The sequence below is a fragment of the Macaca thibetana genome, chromosome 3, assembly GCF_024542745.1.
Source record: "Macaca thibetana thibetana isolate TM-01 chromosome 3, ASM2454274v1, whole genome shotgun sequence".
Lineage (NCBI taxonomy): Eukaryota > Metazoa > Chordata > Mammalia > Primates > Cercopithecidae > Macaca > Macaca thibetana.
Genome location: NC_065580.1, coordinates 151,892,659 through 151,917,596, shown reverse-complemented (window position 1 = coordinate 151,917,596; position 24,938 = coordinate 151,892,659). Strand labels below are relative to the sequence as shown.

Below are 24,938 nucleotides of genomic sequence, written 5' to 3'. Positions count from 1 at the left end.
TTTGCCATGTAATTTTAGAATTCTAAAATTATCTGTATTAATTTGAAATCTAAAATACTTTTAAAAGTTAGGATAAACAAATTTTTCTGGAAATTCATCAAATAATTGTCTTAAAAAAGACAAAATCACCAGAAAGTGTATTTATGAAGTTAGGAGGTTGTAGCCTGCCTACAGCTTCAGTTTTGTGTCTTGTTCTTACACACTTTCTATCATGGAGTGGTATTAAGGATTCAGACTTAATCAGCCCCCATATATAATGTTCTCATTTTCAAATAGATGCTAGAAATAAAACCATACCCTCCAAACACAACAACTAAATAGCCGTAATACTTTACACAATTACATAAGCAGCTTTTAAAGATTGGTTCATAAACTAAATCAAATAATTGCATTTATTGATTGAATATTTTAAACCTGAAAAACTAATTATCTATGGATGCAAGTTTTTAAAATAGTTTTCTCTTCTGAGAGACACTGCAGTTTAAAACCCGTAGATAAAATGAGGGTAAACAACAGTGAAAGGAAAATGCTAAAATAAATATACATTAATCCATATATTTATATTAAATTGTCATTTCATTATAAAGACCTTTTTAATATGTAAGGTCTTTCTGGATTAATTTATCATCCCACATTTTGATAAGGTTGAAAAAGTCTAGATACTTCAGAATATTCTCAGAAAAAAAAATTATTTAAAGATTTTACTTTTTAAAGCAAAAGCAGTTGGTGACACTGAATAGAAATGGTATTAGTCACTGAGCAAAGTGTCAAATTACTTGTTTAGTTGAGGCTGATAGTTCTTTAAATGTCTAACTCTTCATGTATACATCAAGGAATAAAATTGATAAGCACACATCACTTAACCAGTTACAAAGAGAGCTAAAGGAATCTATAAATTTTGCATTTACAAGATCCTGCAACGAAGGCATTGTAAGTTACTCTTTCTGGGCACCACAGGTTCCAGCAGCACTGATGTGAAGGAAAACCGCAATCTGGACAACGTGTCCCCCAAGGATGGCAGCACCCCTGGGCCTGGCGAGGGCTCTCAGCTCTCCAATGGGGGTGGTGGTGGCCCCGGCAGAAAGCGGTCCCTGGAGGAGGGCAGCAATGGCCACTCCAAGTACCGCCTGAAGAAAAGGAGGAGAACACCAGGGCCCGTCCTTCCCAAGAACGCCCTGATGCAGCTGAATGAGATCAAGCCTGGTTTGCAGTACACGCTCCTGTCCCAGACTGGGCCCGTGCACGCGCCTTTGTTTGTCATGTCTGTGGAGGTGAATGGCCAGGTTTTTGAGGGCTCTGGTCCCACAAAGAAAAAGGCCAAACTCCATGCTGCTGAGAAGGCCTTGAGATCTTTCGTTCAGTTTCCTAATGCCTCTGAGGCCCACCTGGCCATGGGGAGGACCCTGTCTGTCAACACGGACTTCACATCTGACCAGGCTGACTTCCCTGACACGCTCTTCAATGGTTTTGAAACTCCTGACAAGGCGGAGCCTCCCTTTTACGTGGGCTCCAACGGGGATGACTCCTTCAGTTCCAGCGGGGACCTCAGCTTGTCAGCCTCCCCGGTGCCTGCCAGCCTAGCCCAGCCTCCTCTCCCTGTCTTACCACCATTCCCACCCCCGAGTGGGAAGAATCCCGTGATGATCTTGAACGAACTGCGCCCAGGACTCAAGTATGACTTCCTCTCCGAGAGTGGGGAGAGCCATGCCAAGAGCTTCGTCATGTCTGTGGTCGTGGATGGTCAGTTCTTTGAAGGCTCGGGGAGAAACAAGAAGCTTGCCAAGGCCCGGGCTGCACAGTCTGCCCTGGCCACCATTTTTAACTTGCACTTGGATCAGACGCCATCTCGCCAGCCTATTCCCAGTGAGGGTCTTCAGCTGCATTTACCGCAGGTGAGGAACGGTGCTGCTGCTTTAAAACACAGGGTCATTGCTCTTGGTAATGCTTCTAGACAACATTTTAGTTTCAGGATTACTATTGACTTTCTCCCTTGACATCACTCTGTCCCCATCAGGAGGAGTTACTGGTAAGTCTGGCTGCTGGGGCAGCATTTCCTTGATTTCCATGGCCATGTGGCCACTGAGAAGCCATCTGCATCCTAGTGCTTGCTGGGTCCGTCGCAATGCAAGGCAGGGACACCTGAGGCCCCGTCCACCAGGGCAGTGTTTACAACACTATCCATAACTCTATTCCCATTAGGCAACCCCCCCACCAACCGATGACCCTCATCCCACAGCAAGCCTTTAGCAGGAGAGAGGGAATAAGAGCCCAGTCTTTGAAACCTTGCCCCCAGTTCAGCACCATTTTCCTTCAAAGGTCTCATCCAGGAATCTCACATTCAAGATAAGTGACACCAGCCCGTCAGCAGCTGAAAACCCAAGTCTGAGTCAGGATGGCAGCCTCTGGGCTCCCACATGACTGACTGGTGGCTGTTCGCTGTCCCTCAGCCAAGGAGCCCCTCGAAGCAGAGAATGAGGCAGCACAGCAGTGAGCACCTATCAGAGGGCAGGAAGGGAGGGGCCTCCGACAACTGTTCTAGGGCCTGCCAGTTGTCTGGGAGTCTCTACTTTGAATTTCCTGCATGGGCTTTATGAGGACTTCCCCGCTTGCCCAGGCTGGAGGTGGGCAGCCACTCTTCCATTTGATCTTCCCCTCCTTCCCCCAGCCTAGTGAAATCAGGATGAAGGAAGGGGAAGTTCCAGGGTGAGCTCAGATTGGCTTACATGAAAGAGAAAAAGTAAAGGAGAAAATCGCCTTTAGTTCTCATCTCTAAATCCTAAAACTCTCTGATTATGTGTTGCTTCTTTTCTTGGAAATCCAAAATTCTTCTGGTCTATTGCAAAAATTATTCTTTTGACCCTCTATTCATTTATTCCTTTGTATCAGAGTCTTCTTCACTTCGAAGATAACATGTATACTGCCCTTGACCAGAAGACTTGAAGGTGACTTGTATTCCCCTGGAAGAATCCAAGTGTCTTATAGTTTCTTTTTTGCTGTTGTCTACAATTAGAATAACCTCTGTGCAGTTGTAGTCTGAGATGACCAGGAGTTCTGTTTTAAAGGAAGGAAATGTATTTTATTTTGCCTAAAGGAACCAAATACAACATCAGTGTAAAATAATATATTCAAGGTATTTCACTGATTTTTTTAACAAACCAAATACTTGCTTCCCTTATTAACCTCTCATCAACATTGTTCATAAGGATTATTAGTCCATTTGTACTTTAACAAATCAGTGGTGCTAGATCCCATGTGATTTTTTATTTTCAGGATTACTCTTTGCTAAAATATTAAAGCCTGAGTTCAAAATATTGTCTGATGTGACTTGTCTTCCCTTAATATTGACAGAGTGGCATATAAAACCATTGAAATGACATCAAATGCCATGGATCCCAGATGTCTGAACCTTTAGTATGTAGGCTGTGAGCACCTTAGGCGGACACAGATAGAAGCCCCAGTATAGACGTCAGCCCTGCCTCCCTGGCTTGGCGGTGTGCCTGCAGTGACTTCTGTGTGGAGCAGGACCAGAGCCCCTGGCGTGGGAAGGCTGGAGGGGCATCTGTTGGTCTCCAGCCTGGGGAGGGGTGCAGGTGGGCAGGGCCATCTCAGCCCCCTGATGCCATGTTCCCCTGGGCTCTGTAGGTGCTGAACACCAGGCTCTAGGCCTCATGTCCAGAACCACTAGGGCATGAGAGGATGGAGCTGCACTTCTAGTCTCTGCCAGAGGACCCTGCCACCTTGTGTCTTCAGAGCCCCCAGGGTAGCCCAGGAATGTGACATGTGTTCCTTGTAGGACCCAGGTGGCCCTCTCAGAACCCATCCTTTGGGCTTTGTTGCTGGGCTCTATTGTCTTCTGACAGGAAATTTCAAAATGTGTGTTCTAGGGTGGGTGGAAAACCCTCACTCTTTTTCTAGAGTAATCCTTGAAGGACGTAGGTCAGACATCCCTGCGTGTCATTGCAGGTAAATGGTGCTGCCTGGGACTGTGTGGCATGGGTTTAACTCTTAAAAGCATGTTTCTTTTGTTCTTATATCTGTCCCCCAAATTAAGAGGGAAGTCCTTCATTAACCATGCAGGGTGAGACCAGTAATCCCCTCAAGGAGAGGGGGCTGAGCCCTGGCCATGTGCCTCGGATGCCAGCGCTCACCAGCATCAGCCCCAGCACCAGACCTTCCACTCAAGGCTCTCGGAGCTCACTCTGAAGTTAGATTTCTTCGCCTCTCTTTGAAAATTTGGAGATTTGCCTATTCTTATATGAAATGGAAACTTTTATTTCCTCTGGCTTATCCCTAATCTTCTTATGGCTTTTTCTCTCTCTAAATTCGAATGAATCACCCTTTCCCTCTGGCGCCCTGGCCAATTCGAATGCGTTACCCCTTCCCTCTGGCACCCTGGCCTCGTCCTGTTTCTGTCACAGCCTCAGTTCCCCGCATCCGCTCACCCCTGCATTGCGGATGCCGCTGCCTGCGGGTGCATGGATCCCTGCCACCAAAGCCATTCTCCACATGACTTGTCTTGAACACTGTCCTGTGGGGCTCACTGATATTTGCTGGTGCAATGATAAGAGGAAAACACCCTGACAACTATCTTTTCTATTCATTTCAGAAATATTTTATTAAGGACCACCTGGGGATGCTGAGTTTTCCTAGTGGTCATTTGATTTTCCAGACAAGTGTGAAATTGGTGGGACATGAGTTGAAACTGGCTCTTAACACCGACCTCCCAGCAGACATCATTTCCCAAAATGCCATGGGCTCATTATATCCTAGATAAATCATACGCCATAAGACCACGTCCAAAATGCAACAAATATGTCTGTTCTCAGAAGCACCTTAAAACAGGTGTCTGTCTGACCTGAACATATACCTGTTCAGGTGTTCCGGACGTCTAAGTGCTTTCCCTCCCTGTGCTGTCCTCTGGTACATGATTCTATCGTGCCGTCTGGGCGAGTGAGCGCGGCCAGAGCGCGTTTGTGTGGAGAGGCTGGAGTGACTGAGAACCCCTCGGTGGCGCCTTTGAGGGAGGTGCTGTGCACAGCCTGTGGCTTCTTTCCCTGGACCGCATCTCCAAGCTGCTCCTTTCTCTTGCCTGTGATTTTGCACATCACCCTGGGCTGTGCTCCCAGCTATGTGTGACCTGGAGCTGACTGAGCCACACTGTGTGTGCACGTGAGAGAGGGCAAGGGGGGTGGGAGGGCCATATTAGGTGGGTGTAGGCGTGGGCAGGTGGCCCTGAGCAGGCAGTTTTGCCTCTGTTTGCCTCGGTTTCCTCCTGAGAGCTGGGCTGGCCTGCGGTGAGGATTGGAGGAATGCTTGTGTGTGGTGCCCACACTCCACACTGGCCCCATGCGGGTGGCAAAGGACTCAGCCAGAGCCTGGCAGGATCCTGGGGTGTCTATTTCCAAGGAATGTTCTGGAAGAAACATACACACATACTTGTTTGCCAGATTTACCTGTGTGGTTTTCCAGATGAGAAGCAGCCTGTGTCACTCCATAAGGGAGAGTGCGTGCAGCATTCAGAGAGTGAGCCCTGCTCCCAGCTGCACCTGGCCCCTAACCTGCATCTGTGCTTCCCACACAGGTTTTAGCTGACGCTGTCTCACGCCTGGTCCTGGGTAAGTTCGGTGACCTGACCGACAACTTCTCCTCCCCTCACGCTCGTAGAAAAGTACTGGCTGGAGTCGTCATGACAACAGGTAACCATCTTGGTGTTGTATGTAACCCTGCCTGTTTTCATGTCTGACAAATGTGAAATGTTCTCAGTTGACAGAAACCACCGTGGCACACCAGCGGGAGATGGGAGATGGTTACTTCCTTTCTTCTTCAAAATGTCTGCCATACGCAAGTTTAGGAACTGCACATACAAGCTTTTTCCCCCAAATGTTCATCTTTTTAACCTAAGTTTGTTGTATTTGGAGAAAGCATACTATCTGATTCCTGTCATCTTCCTCCTGTGAATGGCCTCAGTCTGCTCTGGAAGATGGCAGGGGGCTTACTAATTCTGGCTTTATTTGAAAGTAGGGCCTATCTGTTGTATCAGTTAATGTTAACGATGCCAGACAAGTTTCTGTGTGACTTCTTTTGAGGAGGGAGAAAGCTCTAGCAAGAGTAGAAAATCTGTGGGGGAAAAAAACGCAATTTAGAATGATAGAAGAAACTCTGTTAAATTAGTCTAGAAGTTCCCAGTAGCAAAAGGAACCCCCAAATCCTCTTCCCACATCCCGCGAGTGAGAACATGCAGCAGTGTGTCTCTGTGAGTAGCTCAGAGGAAGCCACAGCCTTGACCAGTGCCTGGCTCTCCAGGGTGGAGCAAGACTCAGGGAGAGGACCCTGTCATGTGGGGCCACCTCTGTGCCCAGCACCTGCTCAGCCCAACCTGGACAGCCAGATGCAGGAAGCAGGCCCTAGAGGTAAGGGAGGAAGCTGGCGATGGTTTCTCTCTCTACATCTACCAGCCCAGGAGAAACCCCCCAGTTCTCGGGATGTGACTTTCTTGTCCTTTCCCCCTGAGGGGTCACCTCTATCAGACTCTGCAGCCCTCTTCACTGACCCACCTCTTGCTGCCCTAGGAAACCTGGCTGTTCTGCTCATGACTTGTTTCCTTGCCGTGCCGTGTCTGGGGAGGAGGAAGTACTCAAACAGCAGCTTCTGTTCTAATGTTTTGTACCTGTATTTTCTCCCCCTTTACATCTCTCCTTACTGCTATCTTTTACATTAATCAAAGGTGAACACCACGACTACTGAATAGAGTAGTTCCCTAGGTAAGACTCCCTGCCTCTTCCAGCAGCCTGGGTGAGGGAGCTGGTCGTGTTCTTTCATCGTTTTTGTTGTTGTTGTTGTTGTTGTTGTTGTTTAACCACCTTAGAAGAGGCCGATCACCTTCTGGGAACATTTTACGTCTCAGTGTGTATTTCACCGAGACCGCTTGCTCAGAGCCATAGTTTACATCTGAAGCCAGGATGCTGGAGCACTTGGCACTCCAGACAGCTGGTTCAGGGGCTCCTGCTGGTTGAGTGGCCTTGGGCAGGTTAGGAGGCCTCTGTGCCTCAGTTCCCTCATCTATACAGTGGAGACATTAGTAGCATGAGCCTCAGAGGACATCGTGGGAATGCAGTGAGGACAATTTACCTAAAAGACCTGGTGCATACCTGCCACATGGTGTGCACACCGTTGGTTCAGCTGTAGTGAATGCGAGTCTCCCAGCAGGTAACTTCCAGGGTCCCGGCATCACACCTCTGGTCAGCAGTTTATCTCACACAGTTGAGACAGAGCGATATGTTTATGGGAGATCACCACTGCTTGTGATTTCACTCCCAGTATGGTTACATGGTGACAGTTTGCTAATGAAAACATCGCAAGTTAATTCTGTTTTCCTTCTTATTCCTCTGGGTGCTGTTGACCCCTCCTTCCTGTCCTCTTTAGTACTTCGATATTTGATGTCAAGATTAATTACCAGACCAGTGAGTCTACCTTTCCATAGTGTTGCCCAGCTGTGTTCTAGTTGTGGGCATTCAAGAAAAGATGCTATTGCATACCAGACGAAATTACTTCCTTGAGTTCAGTGTCTGTGCACTAAGCAGTGAGGATGGCTGGCTTTCCAGAAATGTCACAAAGTGAGTCCTCAATAGGAAGTTGTTTGCAGTGTATACATTTGCCCACTTAAAAAAATAGGTGGTAAGAATATGCATGAAGATGAGCTTGAAAAGTCTATTGGCCCCTGAAAAGTTAAGTCACTGAGAATAAGGATCAGACTTTAGGAGCACAGTTAGGCAAACATTACTGTGAATTACAGAAAATAATGTCTCTTTTTTTTTTTTTCCAGGCACAGATGTTAAAGATGCCAAGGTGATAAGTGTTTCTACAGGAACAAAATGTATTAATGGTGAATACATGAGTGATCGTGGCCTTGCATTAAATGACTGCCATGCAGAAATAATATCTCGGAGATCCTTGCTCAGATTTCTTTATACACAACTTGAGCTTTACTTAAAGTAAGTTTAGTGAACAAATAAGGACAGGAAGCTATTAAAATATTCTTCTATTAGAAAACTATTGCAAAACCTTTCATTGTTTCTGTAATCATGGAAAATCTCTCAAAATCATAACTCAAAACATAATTAATTAGTAACAATAAGGCTAGATCCCATTCTCCCACAATGCTCAACAAACATATGCACACATACATACAATAACATGACATGGTCATAAATTTCAAGTCTGTGTTTAAGACCATGTGATTTTGTTGTATGCAGTATAAATAGAAGTTCCCATAATGCCAGGTAAAGATAGTAAGTTTTATTCTAGTCACTATTTCTAGAAAGAGCTAGTCATGTGTCCAAACTCTTTTTCTTTACAATGCCATTTTTTGTATGTGATCTTTCTGTTCTGAAGTCATAAATTGGAAGAAGGAAAAGTTACTCACATTCTGATGACATATCCATTATTGAGTGGACAAGAACTGTATTAATTACCCTAAACATGTAAAATAAATATTCCAGTTCAAACTTATCTTTCCCCTGTTGAAAATACTAGCCTCTGAAAATTATTTTAAACTATGATAGACTAAAATTTAACTATATACAGCTTTAAATGTTACTTTTGCAACTTTTTTCCTTTCAGTAACAAAGATGATCAAAAAAGATCCATCTTTCAGAAATCAGAGCGAGGAGGGTTTAGGCTGAAGGAGAATGTCCAGTTTCATCTGTACATCAGCACCTCTCCCTGTGGAGATGCCAGAATCTTCTCACCACATGAGCCAATCCTGGAAGGTATGAGACGAGATTCTTCAACAAGGCAGTTCCTCAAGAAAATGTATCTGTATGAAGTAACAGATAAAAGAACTAACCTATGTTAATATCCCTTTTCCTTTTTTCTCTTTTTAATTTCAGACTTGGATGTGGATCTGATAAGAGTCTCTATAAAAGCATGGACTTTTTTTCTTTCCAATTAATAACTTAATTAGAAAACTTTAATGAATGAATAATGCTGATTGTAATTAACCAAGTAATTAGAATGGAGCGAGAGTATTGGATTAAAATTGTATCTGTATTTAGATTTGGGTAATAAATATCTCTATATCAGAGGTATAGTGATCCTCCATATTTCTGAGGAATTCTAATTTGCTAAATGTGTAATTAAAGTATTTATTTGCCTGATATTTCAGCAGCAGATAGACACTAATGAAAAGTGAAACTGCTATTGTGATCATATTTTTTCCATCCTTCTTTATATTTGAGGTTAGCACTTTTGTTTTTTAGTGTTTTGTATCCACATCCCTTCTCCCAAGTTCTTAGGCAGTGTTTATTCCAAATGGAACGTTTTATTACATTACTTTCCTTGATTATAAAAGCAACAGGCATACTCACTGTGGAATGTTGCTAAATATTTTTAAAATATAAGAAGGAACATTAAAATCACCCATATTCCTGTAACCCAGAAATACTCACTATGGGTGTTTTACTATACTTTCCATGGGTTTATTTCTGCATCTGTCTAGATTTATTTTGGAAATTTTAAAAATATAGAGGAAAAAAACATAGCAAACACCCAAGTATCCATCACCCAGAATTAGCAAATGTTAGTATTTTGTCCTATTTGCTTCAGCTCGTTTTTAATGATAGAAATAAATAATTTCAGTTAAAGTGAAAACCCCATTTCCCCAACTCCCTTGGAGACCACTTTTGTGAATTGTGTTTGTGTTATGTCTTTCCTACTCAATTTCATGTAATTGTTTTTTTTTTTTTTTTTTGAGACAGGGTCTCGCTCTGTCACCCAGGCTGGAGTGCAGTGGTGCAATCATGGCTCACTGCAGCCTCGACCTCCTGGGCTCTTAAGCGATCCTTCCACCTCAACCTTCCAAGGAGCTGGGATCACAGGCATGTACCACTATACCTGGCTAATTTTTGTAATTTTTGTAGAGATGGGGTTTCACCGTGTTGCCCGGGCTGGTCTTAAACTCCTGGGCTCAAGCGATCCACCTGCCTCAGCCTCCCAAAGTGCTGAGATTACAGGTGTGAGCCATCATACTCAGCCTCTCAGTTTCACATACTTATTTTGTATGTGTATTTTGTATGTATGGCATAAGCATGTGCATTTATATGCACAAACTATATTTTAAATTTATAAGCTATTGTTAGATGTGCTTTTCAATAAATCAAATAGATGGTTTACTACCTGTGGGGTTTTAACTCTTTTTTCTCTCTTAGAACCAGCAGATAGACACCCAAATCGTAAAGCAAGAGGACAGCTACGGACCAAAATAGAGTCTGGTGAGGGGACGATTCCAGTGCGCTCCAATGCGAGCATCCAAACGTGGGACGGGGTGCTGCAAGGGGAGCGGCTGCTCACCATGTCCTGCAGTGACAAGATTGCACGGTAAGGGGCAAGGGCTCCCTGTGGCCACCTCCCTGCACACAACAGGCTGTCTGTGCAGAGAAGCAGCCCGCCATACGCTGTCCACAAAGCACATGCCAGGCCAGTTAAGGACCTCAGTACGCAGAGCAGTGCCTGGCAGTGTTTCTGGTCTCAAGCAGGGTTCTTCAATAAGGCACAGAAAACCCAAATTATAAAGAAAAGTGAATAAATTTAACTAAGCTAAAAATTCAAGAATTATTTACTATAACCCACATATTTGGAAAAGAAAAACCACATATTGGGAAGAGATTTCTGATGTCTCATGTGACCAACCAAGGATTTGACTTAGTTACAAGCTGATTCCTGCACCTGCAAAGCACAAAGCCATCTATTTGGAGGATCCTTGCTGGGGCGTGGGGATGTCACACACATAAATGCAGAAGTCGGGGCTCATGGACCTGAACCCTTAAGCTCCAAGCCTTTTATTATATAGTAACTAGACTTTACCTCAATGAAGAAACAAACACAAGCTGATAGAACCTAGGACAAGGGATATTCTTAGAAGAGACGTCGGCCGGGCGCGGTGGCTCAAGCCTGTAATCCCAGCACTTTGGGAGGCCGAGATGGGCAGATCACGAGGTCAGGAGATCAAGACCATCCTGGCTAACACGGTAAAACCCCGTCTCTACTAAAAAAAATACAAAAAACTAGCCGGGCGAAGTGGCGGGCGCCTGTAGTCCCAGCTACTCGGGAGGCTGAAGCAGGAGAATGGCAGGAACCCAGGAGGCGGAGCTTGCAGTGAGCTGAGATCCGGCCACAGCACTCCAGCCTGGGCGACAGAGCGAGACTCTGTCTCAAAAAAAAAAAAAAAAAAAGAAGAGATGGCATGGGTGGGCCAAGAAATAGCAAATGGCCAGAAAAGTTGCCCAGAAAGAGCCCTAGTGGGCCAGTTGGCTGCAGCTGTGTCCCTGCTCTGGGAGAGTGGGGAGTGGGGAGCAGCCACCTTGGAGGGCCAGGTGGATGGGTGAGGCTGACGTGTTTCTCTTATGGAGGGCCCAGGGCCACGGTAGGCTGAGGGTGGGGTGGGAGCCACGGCACTGCCACTGGAGGTCATCAGGGTGTCCGTCCCACTGGCAGGCAGTTTGGCGGTGAACGCAGCCCCAGAGAGTTGTCCGCAGGACCACGGGGTAAGAGGCTCCCATGGGGTTGGCCACCCCTCGGTGATTATGTTGGTGCGGGAGCCATGGGAAGGAACGAGAGTCTTGGTTCAGATGACCTCGGCCTCTGTCCGCAGCTGCACAGAGCTGTGGGAACAAACAAGATCATCCAAAGGAGGACCAGCAGCCTGTCTGTTCCGAGTCGGCTATGGCAAGGGGGCCGGACCACTGTGATGGGCAGACTCAAAGGCAGGCACAGGAAGGGGGATGGCTTTATTGTAGGGAAAAAGGGAGGCTTTGGGTATGTTCTGATGGAGGGAGGGGAAGCCAGGATGGGCTCTGCAGAAGGTGGCCTCCCGTGCAGCTGTTTGAAGAACCCAGGGGGGTCTCTGGCTGGTCCTGGGTTGGAAGCAGGAAAGGGTGGGTGTGGGGCAACCACTAGGAAGCTGTAGTCCTTCCCTCAAAGCCTGGCTGTGGAGGCTGTGGTTTGGGTCAGAGTAGTTCTCCTGCCCTGTGTGGTCTGGCCGACATCTGTCTGCAGCTCAGTCTCTCAGGCCAGGCCGTTTGCTGGATCAGGGGACAGATCAGATGATAGTGCTCTGGACTCTTTTCCTAAATAAATGGCACAAGGAAAATGAAAGATGAGTAAGGCCAGGCACAGATGCCTAGACCCGGGTGCAGTGAGCCTGAGGCCATGCTATGAGAGTGGGGACACCTTTAGGTTCCTCGAGTGTCAGCCAAACACGTCACAGCACTCTGTGAGTGGACACCCTCCATGGGGTCCGCAGGACAGGTGGCTGTGGACGTGTAGTGGGTATCTCTAGAAGATGTCCTGCCCACAGTTTTTGCAGAGCTTTACTTGTTTTACTTGCATGGATGCTGACTGTGCCTGACACCCTCTCACTGGCGCTAGGCGATTTCATCCTGATGACGTTTGTCCCAGCTGTCCTTTGTGAGGTGCATTGGTGGGAGCTGGTGCCACACCATTTCCCACCTAGGGCCTCTGCAGAGCTGTAGACACTCCTGGAATTCTCTTACAAAGCATGTGTTCAGAATTAATGACTCCTAACAAATGTAGGTTTTTGCAGGATCACTGCTTTAAAGTTTGCCCTGAAGACTGAATTCAGCTTAAAGATGCTCTAAGTGCGTAGAGGCTTCTAATCTAGAGAAGAAATAGGCCTGTGTTTCTTAGAGGCATTGAATCAGTTCATGCTTTTTCTGTAAGTTAGGGAAACCTGCATTTTCATTTCCATTTTGGAAGGTGGAAGGAACGTGTCATAGGAATTGGAGGATTTGTCCATTCGACACATTTATTGATCTTGTGTGTGTGTCAGGTACATATTGTGAGTGCTGGGATAGGTCAGTAAAGAAAGCCGACAGAAACCTCTTCCCATGCTGGGGTAGGATGGGGCGGATAACCCGACATGGACCTGTAAATTACATGGAGGTCAGAATCGGGGTGGAGGGCTTGGGCGGCAGGGAAGGGAGGCCTCAGGCAGCAGGTAAGCAAAAGGCTTGAGTGGCTGGCTCTCTCTCTCTCTCTGGCCTCTCTCTGCCGTCTGAATACCGCCCCATCCCTCATCAGGCTCCTGGCTGCTCAGGGGCCCCTGCCCTGCCCCTCTGCCCTGGCTGCCCTTACTGCTGTCCTGCGTCCCCTGCCCCCTAGGTTGGGACATGCCTTCCTCCCTCAGCCTCACAGCCCCCTCCTTTGGGGCTGAGCTTCAGGGTCACCCCAGGAGCATTCCTTGAAGTTCATACACCCCTTTTTCTTTTTCACAGAACCCTGCCCTTTCTTCCAAATTGATTTTACCTCAATTTATGGTTCTTTGTTTGTCTTTTCATTGCATTATTGTTTAGCTCCTAGGCTGTGTCTCCCCCCAGTACCTCACACCATGTGTATATAGTGCCCAGCAAAGGGTGCTCTGGACACAGCAACTCCCAGGCTGAGCAGAGCATGCTGTTTGCGGGACTCAGAAAGAGAGAACAGGCATATTGTGAAGGCATGTGTGTGCTGGACCTGATAACGAATACCTAAGTTGCCATTGGTGTGCATAGTTGGTGTCGTGCATGTCAGCTGCACACATGCAGCCGCTGTAAACCCCACACCCTCTCTCCCTGTGCATTCAGTGCCATTGTCACTTGCAGAGAACAGGAAATAAGCAGTTGAATGTTTTGAAGGGCTCCTTGAAGAGCTATCATTTTTAAAAGAAGTATAGTGGTCCCTGCTTTTCCGCAGATGTGTCTCAAGACCCCCAGTAGACTCCTGAAACTGTAGACAGGACTGAACCCTGTACGTGCTGGTATTTTTCCTGTAAGTACATTCCTATATAAAGTTTAACTTATAATTAGACACAGTAAGAGATTAACAACAGTCATTAATAATAAAATAAGAGTGACTTGAGCGCAAGCACTGTGATGCTGCGACCATCAATCTAGTCACCAAGGTGACCGCTAACGGGCCAGTGGCATCTGCAACATGGATGGTTCACACCCCTGGCTGGACGGCGCAAGATTTCATCACACTCCTCAGAGCAGCATCCAATTTAAAGTCTGGAAGTGTTTATTTCTGGAATTTTTTCATTTAGTATTTTCAGATCATGCTTAACAGTGGGTAACTGAAACCTCTGAAAGTGAAACCTCAGATAAGGGGACCTGCTGTAATGAAATAAATACGTAATTTCCTTTCTGATATTTCCCACAACTTTCTCACAAGAAACACACATGGCTCATTGATTATGGGAAACGTAATGGTAAAGAAAATCACAGCGTAAAATAACTTTTAAGTAGATTTTTGTCTTTGCGATCGTAAGCTGCTAAAGCAGTCTGTTACTTTTGTTCGCTCCTTCGTCAGTTGGTTGGTATCCTGCAGAATTATCAGTGCATCCCTGTAACCACTCAGGCTTGGGCTGGGCCGCGTCGGCACTGAGTCCGAGCTCCCTGAAGACTGTGCTTTCTTCTCCCTCCAGCTGGAACGTGGTGGGCATCCAGGGATCCTTGCTCAGCATTTTCGTGGAGCCCATTTACTTCTCGAGCATCATCCTGGGAAGCCTCTACCATGGGGACCACCTTTCCAGGGCCATGTACCAGCGGATCTCCAACATAGAGGACCTGCCACCTCTCTACACCCTCAACAAGCCTTTGCTCAGTGGCAAGTATCTCTGGAGTGTGCTGATTTAATCTGTCTTGATTTTGCAATGTTTTCATCCTCATGAATGAAAAAAAACACCACCTGAGCTGCTCTGTGGCTATCAGAAGAACATGAGAGTCCTTCTAAAGGGACCCAAGGTGATCTTTCTGGGTCTCTCCGGGCCTTGTCTCTAGGGCCTTTTAAGTGAGTCCCTCTGCAAGATTAATCTCCTTTACCGATCACAAACCTAGCCATTCGTAGAGGAATTGATGGGCTCACACCTGTCATCCCAACACTTTGGGAGGCCAAGGCTAGTGGATTGCTTGAGCCCAGAATTTCAAGACCAGCCTGGGAAACATGGCAAAAGCCCATCTCTACAAAAATACAAAAAAATCAGCCAGATGAGGTGGGGCACGCCTATGGTCCCAGCTACTTGGGAGGCTGAGGTGGGAGGATCACCTGAGCCCAGGAGGTCAAGGTTGCAGTGAGCCAAGATTGCACCACTGCACTCCAGCCTGGGCAACAGAGTGAGATCCTGTCTTAAAAAAAAAAAAAGAAAGAAATGAAAAATGAAAAGAATGAAATTATGACTGGGCTGGGCAGCTGTCTCTTTTCCTCTCATTCAGGCAGTGTGTTCATTCCTGTCTCAGCGGCAGAGACTCACAGACACTGAAAATTATGTCAGCATTGGCTTTCCCAGACTCACCCTGAGCCAGGTCTCCTGGATGTTTACGCTGTCTTGGAGCCACCAGGGTGTCCACAGTGATGAGCTGCCTGGAGCCTGCCGTGGGCTCCCTGGAGAGGCCCTGCTGGCTCCGAGAGGTGGTGACAGTGTAACCAGGGGCGCCAATGACAGGCAGAGGTTGTCTCCCTGGTGTCTGCACTACCCTCGATGCCCTTCATTGCTGGTTTTCTTTTTTCTTTTTTTAGAATTTCAGTGGCTAACAGTAAAGTGAACAGGAACTTTTGAATTCAAAGGTCCTAACTTCTAAGCTCACCTTTATTTAAAAGGACACAGTTAAGGTATTTTTATCTTTTTAAATGTATAATTTTACTACTTTTTTAAAAGCTCAAAACTAAAACCATAATCCTAACCTGAAACACGTTTATTTTGCGTGGGGGGGGGGGGTGTGTGTGTGACGTTTATTTTGGGGGGTGTGTGCGTGTGTGTGTGCTGCCTTGTTTTCTAGTGCTTGGCTACTAGCACGCCTTTTATTTGAGAAAAAGCAGTGTGGAATTTTATTTGAAAGCATGCCTGTCAGAGCACATGAAGGAGGCAGGGATGGGGAAAAACAGTTGTCTTGAATTAAATTTTACAGCTCCCTAACTTAACCATTGTGTTTTAAGAAAAACGAAATAGACAGATCAAACCTGATGGTAGGTAAGTTGAAATTGTAGCACCAATCAATGTCTTTTGAAGTATTTTGTTGTGTGTTGGTGTGTGAATTTCTCATGATTCCAAAAATTTCCCTCTTTGTTCTCTATCTTCTGTAGTTGAGGGAAGAGTGCTTTAATTTTAGCTGTCACTCACCTTTTATATGCATAGGTACTTAAAACATTGCATGTGGAATATGGGACACATAGGTGATACTCAAAAATAGTTGTTAATTAGGGCCTCGTTGAACAGCGCTGTCTAAGCAATATCTCATCCATAACTAAAATCTGCAAAGGCAGAATCATTTTGCTAAAGAAATTTTCTAAGATATTGAAAGTGGAGCTCATTTATAAAAGTCAGTGTATTTTTATCAATTTCACTTATGTGAAAAGCATTTATATCTGTTAAAAGACCTTGAAAAATGGTGTCTGCAAGACAGAGACTTCGGAGTTACTGATGCTGCTGTTTATCCTTTCCTCCTCAATGTCTTCTCTAATTTTTTTTTTTTTTTTTTTTTTTTTGAGACAGAGTCTTGCTCTATTGCCCAGGCTGGAGTGCAGTGGCGCGATCTTGGCTCTGCAACCTCCGCATCCCAGGTTCAAGCAATTGTCCTGCCTTAGCCTCCCAAGTAGCTGGGATTACAGGCATGTGCCACCACGCCCAGCTAATTTTTGTATTTTTAGTAGAGACGGGGTTTCACCATGTTGACCAGGCTGGTCTTGAATTCCTGACCTCAGGTGATCTGCCCGCCTCGGGGTCCCAAAGTGTTAGGATTACATGGTGAGCCACCATGCCTGGCCTCCATCATCTCTAATCTTAATAGCCTAAAGCACATAACCAAACCTCTCCCCTGGTCCCTGCTGCAGGGGGCTGTGCCGAGCTGATTCAGCAGCAGCGGAGAGAGCCTGGGTCAGAGCCGTGACCCTGCGTCAGCTCTGTCTCCTTGGCAGCTTCTGTGTCTTGGGTTCTTCATACGCCCAGTGGCAGGGTACCCCTTGCAATCCTTCTGGACAAATGTGCCACTGTCCTATGAAAATAAAAGGACACCACACAAGCTCCAGGAGGCAGAACGTTACTCAAATGCTGAGCCAATAAACAATGTCACTCTAGCACCAAAGTCTATTTCAAAATGCAAACTATTTGAAATATCTTATTTTTGGTAAATGCTTTATTTTGGAAATGGGTTTTTGTTGTTGTTTCCCTGAAGAGAGTTCAGATGAGCAAAGCAAGTAGCTTTGGAGAAGACACCTTTAGACCAGGACTCCTGTGAATCAGCAGGACAGCGTAGCAGGAAATTAGGTGAGCCAGGGGATGGAGCAGGATGGGAGGGCAGATGCTTCTGCTTCAGAGTTGAAGTCGAAATCAAGTAATGCTGTGGGTGTTACTGGAGACAAAAGGAACCAAATAAGAAAAATCTGGAGAGGCAAATGTTGATGTCTTAATAGATTTGGGAGGTCACACTCTTTAAAAATGAGTCCCAAAGCAAAGCCCTCAAAACTTTATTAAAAGGAAAGTCTTACATTTAACAAATGGCCTGGAAAGAGGAGCTACCAGGACATTGGCCCCCTTGCTGTGCATCTGCACTGTGCATCACAGCTCATGTTGTGTGTGTTATACTTTGTCACCTCACATTTTATTATAAGGTCATTCCCGTGTTAAAAAGAGAGCGAGGTATGAAGGCGCCTAGTGAATTGTAGCGTCTTGAGGGAGGAGCAAAAATGGACATAAATGAATACACAGAAAAGATTACCTGAAACCGGGAGCAAATCAAAGTAAAAATGTAGGGATAGGGTGTTTCTTTCTCTTAAAAAAAATAATGCTGTCAGGATTAAAGTGAGAAGAATTTAATTTGCATTTCAACCTGAACACTAGTTTTACTTTCAGAAAGGTTCTTGGTGCCAAGCTGTGAAACTTTTGCCTTTGTGGGTATGCACACTTGGTACCCTTGCTTAGCACTGTGGAAACGGAAGTCTCTTGAGCTTTCTTCAATTTTCTTTCAAATGAGTTTCACATCCAGCACTTGCAAGCTGGACAGTTCCAGCTTCTAAATTTATGTCCATTGATCCCCTGAGTGTGAGCTCCTCAACTGGCCCAGTTTGTTATCCAAGACTCACTAAGAGAACCTAAGAAGAAGGAGCAGGGTGCCCAAATGCCTCATGCGATGGCTCTGGGGACCTTGTTGACAGCCTGCTCTGGGGTCATCCGACAAGGCTCCCTATCCTGCTGGTTTTCATGTTGAACGCTGGCATGAAACGTTAAACAAGGCTGCTTGATGGGGGTAGGGTCCTCATGAACAGCTTGCATTTCAGTATCTCTGGGAGGACAGCACAGGTACCCGACGGGGCTGGCAGCAGGCCCAGGTGTGTGGCGGGAAGGAGGCAGGTGCCTGCGAAGCTGCTGTCCATCCAAGACCATTCAACATCATGGGCAGGAAGAGCAAGGCAAGCTGCTTTAATGAGGTCCTGGCTGAAGTGAGAGAGAAGGAACATCACTGTGAGAGTGTGTGTGAGTGAGTGTGTGTGCATAAGTGCGTGTGTGTGAGTGCGTGTGTGTTTATGTGCGTGTGTGTGCTTGTGAATGCGTGAGTGTGTGTGTGTGCCTGTGTGCGCGTGTGTGAGAGTGGGTGTGTGTGGGTGGGGGTGTGTGTGAATGTGTGTGTGTATGCATATTCTCCAGGTAAGAGCGGTCATCGGGGTTGTGGGAAAGAGGTGTTGGTAATGTCAGTTTCCTCCTTGCCCTGGTTTCTAGGAGGAGTGAACGTGCCATGAGTCATTGTAAAAGAGAACGACCACCAAGCTTGGTTCCAAGTACAGAATCATTGTTTTCAGCTGACAGTTTTTCTTTCCATTTTACTTTCTGTTTTCCTCCCCTTTACTTTTGCTGGACTGATTAAATTGTCTTTCCCCTTTCTTCCCACTGGTGATTTGGAAGTTCTAAACCTTATTTCCATTCTGACCAGTGGTTACCCCAATTTTTAAAAATAAATATATTTAAATCACTTTGAAAAAATGTTGGCATCAAGAATTAATATTTGTAAAGATCCAAACTTGGGAAAAGGTGAAATATTGGGCTCATTTTTATTCCACACTCTTCCCATCCTCGTCTTCCTAGATTCTGATGACATCATCTTGAGTTTTGGAAACTCATTTAATACTGTGCTTTTTCTTTAAAAGCCTTTCTTAATAAGTCACATGATCAACTACTGATCGGATGAAAATGTAAGGGCTCCTGGTTTCTCTCCTGACCAGTTTTCTGTAGCCGTTGCCCCTGCCCTTAACTCCACATCCAGATTTATTTTTCACTCTGCTGGAATACATCCTTAATTGGGGTGACAAGGTGATTTCTTGGTTGGCTGTTTTTGTTTGATTTTTTGAGAAAAGGCCTGTGTGCTGCCCTGGATCTTGACTTTACCTGGCCCTCGTCTGTGCGCCAGGTGGACTGGGCACTGCGGATGTCTGGGCTTCGTCCTTCCCCCCAGGACACGTCAAGACCTCCATGGTCACCCTTTGTCACAGAGCCAGTTTGAGTTTCTTTCCTTTCTAGAAGGTACCCCCTTGTTTTCTCTCTGGTAGCATTAAATTTATCTATCTTCCTTAAAATTCAGAAATTTCAACAGATTAAGCCTAGGTGTGTGGCTAGTTTGTTGGGATTTCTTTCCTACTTACTACCCTGAACCCTCTGATCTCGATTGTTGACTCTTCACTTCCGAGAAATGTCCTTCTGTGTTGTCACTTCTGCTAGAAGCATCTTCTCTGCCCTCTCTGTTGTCCCTGAAAGTGCTGCTGAGCAGAAGTCACAGTCCTGCAGCCGGTGTCTCTTCTCTCATCTGATGTGCTTTTTTGACTGCACTGCATTCTAAGAGAATGCCTGACTTCTCTGTCACCATCTCAGGAGTGAACTGTTTTCCCTGCAGAGCAGGCTCCCCAGGAGTTCATGCCTGGCCCACTTCCCTGCACCAGGCTCCCACGGCTCCCTCTCTTGCTCTGGTTCTCCTTTCTGAGAGAGTGACTCCATGTGGGGCTCCTCATCTCTGTTGGGTTTTCAGTGGCTGCATTTAGGGTTCCTCATGTCTGTTGGGTGTTCAGTTCTCCTTTTGCATACTGGGAGAACAACTTTCTAGTGATTGGAACTATCTAGAAAAGAGTTTCCTAAAAGGAATTAAGCTCCCCTGACTGGAAGTGTTCAGGTTGGAATTGGATGGAGATTGTTGTTATGGACATGGTGACGGGTTCTGGCTGAAAGGATTAACCCACATGACCTCCAAGTGTCTTCTAAACTCGAGATCCTACGGAGTGCAGTGTGCTTGTTTTTAAATTCTCTGTGTGGATGACTGTAATGGTACAGTACAGTTACCTATTGTATCAATGACACCTTTGAAGGTTTTTAAAAATAATGATTGTTATGCTTCACTGACTGCCATCCTCCGGCCATTTCCCAGGCGTGCATGTGCTCAAGTCGGGAGCCAGATTCTTACATACGTCCCTGAGTCCACGCCGCAGCCCTGTGGGCCGGGCCCGCCGTCACCCTTCACAGTGGAAGCAGCCGCAACTGGCAAACACCACAGGACTTGCAGCTCACAGCCGTGTTCCACTGTCCATAGGACAAGTACTGCTTGAACCCACATCCGATCTTTCACCACCCCAAGGCTTGCCTCCTATGGAGGACAGAGAGGGCACAAGAGTGCCTTGGGGCTCCCCCGGGAGCTGCTTCAGGAAAAGGAGGAGCTGGCAGGATCTCTGTGAGCCTCTCAGCCCCACTCCACCTGCTGCTCACCTTCATCCACATCCAGTTAGCATCTCCTGCCCATGCAACTCTCTGGACATGAGCCCACCTCACTCAGGACCACAGCTCTGGGGCTCCTTCCACAGCTGGTGTTTTAAAATCCTGTGGTCTCCTTTGAGAAAGGAGTGTTATTTGGCCAGAGGTCCTCTGTGTAAAGCCCTTGGCACCTGGCTGGGGTTAGTGGACAACCAAGACAAGGCATGTCCGAGCTGGCAGAGGAAGCCTGAGAGCAGCCCTGGGGAATGGGCTGGAAGGGTCAGGAGAACCCAGCCATCTTGCTCTGTATAGATTCTCATGGATTGTGTTCATTTCTCTGTCAGCTCAAAGGACTGCCCTTCTTAAGACAATCACAATGAAAGGCTCAAAGGTTCTCTGCTCTCAGCTTAAATGGCAGGTTGGTTTTGGACCTAGAGGGGCTCAGAGGCTCCCCCCTGTGTTGCGTGGCCTGTATCATCCTCACTGCGGGAGTGCTGTGCAGAGTTTTCCTTACACTTTAACTCATGCCCAGGTCTTGACTATTTCTTATTTGCAGAATAGAGGCCGCTTTCTGTCAAGATTGTAAGTACACATTTTCCTTGACCCACTAATAAATGTCTAATAGTTTCTATAACATGAACCCATAATAACCCTAAAATATCTATTGTTAATCATTATGTATATCATTCATCTTTGATTACCCTACTATATGAGGAACCTATTGGAAAATACCTTTAGGGTAGAAATAAGAAAAAACATCAATGCCAGCTCTTCTGAGTTTTTTAATTGTAGCAGTTATTAGACCAATTCACAGTTTCTCTGTATTTTTGCTTTAAAAGCTCTGATTCAGCACCCTTAATTTACAACAACAGAGGGATTCTCATTACCAGCCAAGTTGTTCTTGCTTTTATTGGTTTCTGCACCACGGCCTGGGATTAACTCATTACCCTAGTTCCCTCTTTGCAGCCCGGAAAGATAAGCATCTCACTGGTGTCAGCCCTCACACTGCATTGGCCTCAGGGACTCGTAGAAGGATACGCTTATGACCATTTAGGGGCTTTCTGCCCCAGAAAAAGCATATGGTTAGTATTGGAAGCGTGGGCTATTTTCTTTTTGCCTTATTTCCTCCATTTTTGTTTCAAGGTGGGACTTGATTTAACTTAAAATATAAAAAATGTTTTGTACTATTAGGATCTTACACTTTTTGTGAATTAATCATTTAGTGAAAAATATTGTCATTCTAAGGTTTAAGTATCATTCAACAGTAATCCTTTATTTTGATGAGAAGTAATGGAATTGCCAAGGAAGATAATATAAGCATTATCCATTTGTTTATGAAAGATTCAATTCCATTATGGTCAGAGATTCCCCAACAGTTTAACTGGATACCTACTCTTCTAGCCATTCCCCCGCGAAAGAAATCCTTCCTGATTCTGTCTGCTTGAAGCGTGTGGCCTTGAACATGCTCCTGGGGCTGCTGCCTCTACAGAGTGACAGCTCAGGGACCTGCAGGAACTCAGAACATGCAGGCAGATGCTGGAAGTAGGGCGGGTGTGCTGGTAACAGCCACCGAAGACCTCAGTTCCACTGGCAAAACTGTGCCACAGGAGAAACCTGAGCGTGTGCTAAAAACCACCCCAGCAGCAATCAGTAAATGCAGGAACAGTGACCTCAGGAAGACATGAGGCTCCTACCAGTGCCTGTGATGAGGCCAGCCCAGCCCTGTGTGTGGTTAGGGCACACCTGACTGACCACCCCAACAACCAGGGAAGGACGGTGCTGGAGCTCTGAGTTCTTGGGATGAGGACATGGTCTTGGCTGATTGTTTTCCTTCAGACCTTCTGCAGAATTGAATGCACATCAAAGAAACAAGCAGAAGAAACCATGCCAGCTGCTTGTATTAAATAAAAATATTTTACTTACAAACTTGGATTATCAAACTTATGAGGAAAATAAACAACACAAAAGAGAAAGATCTATATTAGAAAATAGAACAACTGAGAGAAAGCAGAAACAATTTAGAAAACAGAAGAGAAATAAGTAATGATAAACCTTATTTGTATGTTACTTAGTAAGTGCTGAAATCTAATATTAATTTGAAGGTCTAGAAAGTATTCCATTTTTTTCAGTGTACATTGGGCATGGTTCTAGGTGTTGGGATTTTGCAGTAAACAGGACAGACAAAACCTCTTCCTTATGGAGCTTTTGCTCTGATGAGGGCAGGGGGACGGTGAGGTCAAATAAATCTCAGGTAACTTGGAACAGAAAGGCAGAATTATGAGAAAAACCTTCAGAGATGTGGAAAGTTATTCAGAAGGCCCAATGTTTGTTTAATAGCATTTCAAAAATAGGAAGTAGGGAGGAGGAAACAACAGAAGAAAATTCCTCAGTACAGAGGAAAACACAAGTATTGGAATTAAGTGGACGCACTGAATACCGAGCAGGGTTAATGAGAAAAGTCCATGCCCAGTATATCCCGTTGGAGTTTCAGAACACCAAGGACAAAGAGAAGATCCTAAAAGCTTCTAAGTTAGCTGCAATACATTAGAGATTTATATAATCCTTACCAGGACACCGGAAGTCAGAACAGAGTGATGAGATGACTTTCTGGTTCTAAAGAGAAAATACTTTTATTGTGGAATTTCCTACCCAATCAAGCATTGGGACAAAGTGGTAATTTTTAGATAGTCAAGGATTCAGAGGACATATGCTTTTGGAGAAAACAAAATGACTTGAGGATACTCTAGCAAAACGAAAAAGACATCTAAGAAAGAGAAAACTTGAATTTAAGAAAGAATACCTTATAAATCCAAAGTACAATTGAAAAGGATAATTCAGCAGCAAGCCTGAAAAGTAACTTCCAAATTAAAAGAGAGATTCATATTAAACAACACTAAAAAGAATGTTTTTAGAAGAAGGTGAATTTATTTTAATGAATAGCCTAACTGAGAAGCTGAATGCTCTGAATGGTAGGGTGAAAGCAAACACTTCTTTTGTGGACAAAAAAAAAAGGAAAGGAGAGTGGAAGCTCCAGGAAACATAAAAAAGCTATTCGGGAAAGGAATGGCTTAGACATGAAGCAAATGAAACTAAGGCACGATTTTGAACAATTCTTGAGAGACAGAACAAAGAGACTCCAGTATAAGTTTGTGCTTGGAGGGGTGTACTGAGGAGCACAGGCTTGGTGGTGGTGTCCTGTTTCTCCTGCAAAGTCTGTCACTTTTAAAATGTTAAAATAAAAAAGCAAAAACTTTTCTAATTATTAGATCAGACAAGAAACCAGAACTTAAACTACTGACTACTTAGAATACACATATCAAAAATGGTGAATTGGAGCCCCACTTACCCTTAGGAGATCATGGCCTTCGATGAATAGAAAAAAAATAATTAAGCCTTTCTTTTCCAAAATTGGGAGGGAAAGCAACAACAAAGCTAAAGAGGAAATAAAGGAAGAAGGAAGGAAATAGAAGTGAGAAGGAGAGAGGGGAGGAGGAAGGAAATGAATAATATAGGAAAGAAGAAAAAAGATTAAAATTAGTAAAACTGGCCAGGCATGGTGGCTCACACCTGTAATCCCAGCACTTTGAGGGGCTGAGGGAGGCAGATAACCGGAGGTCAGGATTTCGAGACCAGCCTGGCCAATATGGTGAAACCCCATCTCTACTAAAAATACAAAAAAATTAGCTGGGCATGGTGGTGGGCGCCTGTAATCCCAGCTACTCAGGAGACTGAGGCAGGAGAATTGCTTGAACCCAGGAGGCGGAGGTTGCAGTGAGCCAAGATCATACCACTGCACTTCAGCCTGAGTGACAGAGCAAGACTCCATCTTTTAAAAAAAAAAAAAATAGTAAAACTAAGAGTCATCGACTTCAAAGAACAATCAAACAGATCTACCACTGCCAGGGCTATCTAATTAATATCGGATAAAAGTAACCAAGTGGAAATGGAGGGCTACCCACAGATGGGGAGGAGGGTACAGTCCCACTCCTTATTGCAGTTTCCCTCTCCAGGAGGTCAACCAAGGTTGGAAAATACTATAGTACTTAGAGCACATTCACATAACTTTTACTACAGTATATTCTTATAATTGTTCTATTTTATTATTATTGTTGTCAATCTCTTACTCCTATTTATAAATTAAACTGTATCATAGGTATGTATGTAGAGA

General features: G+C 45.2%; 1 protein-coding gene across 8 annotated transcripts in view; it reads left to right on the top strand.

Annotated features, from left to right (window-relative positions):
• Positions 1-24,938, top strand: part of ADARB1 (adenosine deaminase RNA specific B1) — a 136,355-nt gene that overhangs the window by 98,948 nt on the left and 12,469 nt on the right. For 5 of the 8 annotated variants that reach the window (XM_050784422.1, XM_050784423.1, XM_050784426.1 and 2 more), the window contains 7 exons: positions 958-1,892; positions 5,582-5,696; positions 7,823-7,991; positions 8,620-8,768; positions 9,756-9,875; positions 10,206-10,374; positions 14,477-14,658. In XM_050784422.1, coding sequence (XP_050640379.1) covers positions 958-1,892; positions 5,582-5,696; positions 7,823-7,991; positions 8,620-8,768; positions 9,756-9,875; positions 10,206-10,374; positions 14,477-14,658 — 1,839 coding nt within the window. The remainder of the gene's footprint in view (positions 1-957; positions 1,893-5,581; positions 5,697-7,822; positions 7,992-8,619; positions 8,769-9,755; positions 9,876-10,205; positions 10,375-14,476; positions 14,659-24,938) is intronic. The other 3 variants (XM_050784424.1, XM_050784425.1, XM_050784428.1) reach the window with 1 other exon arrangement.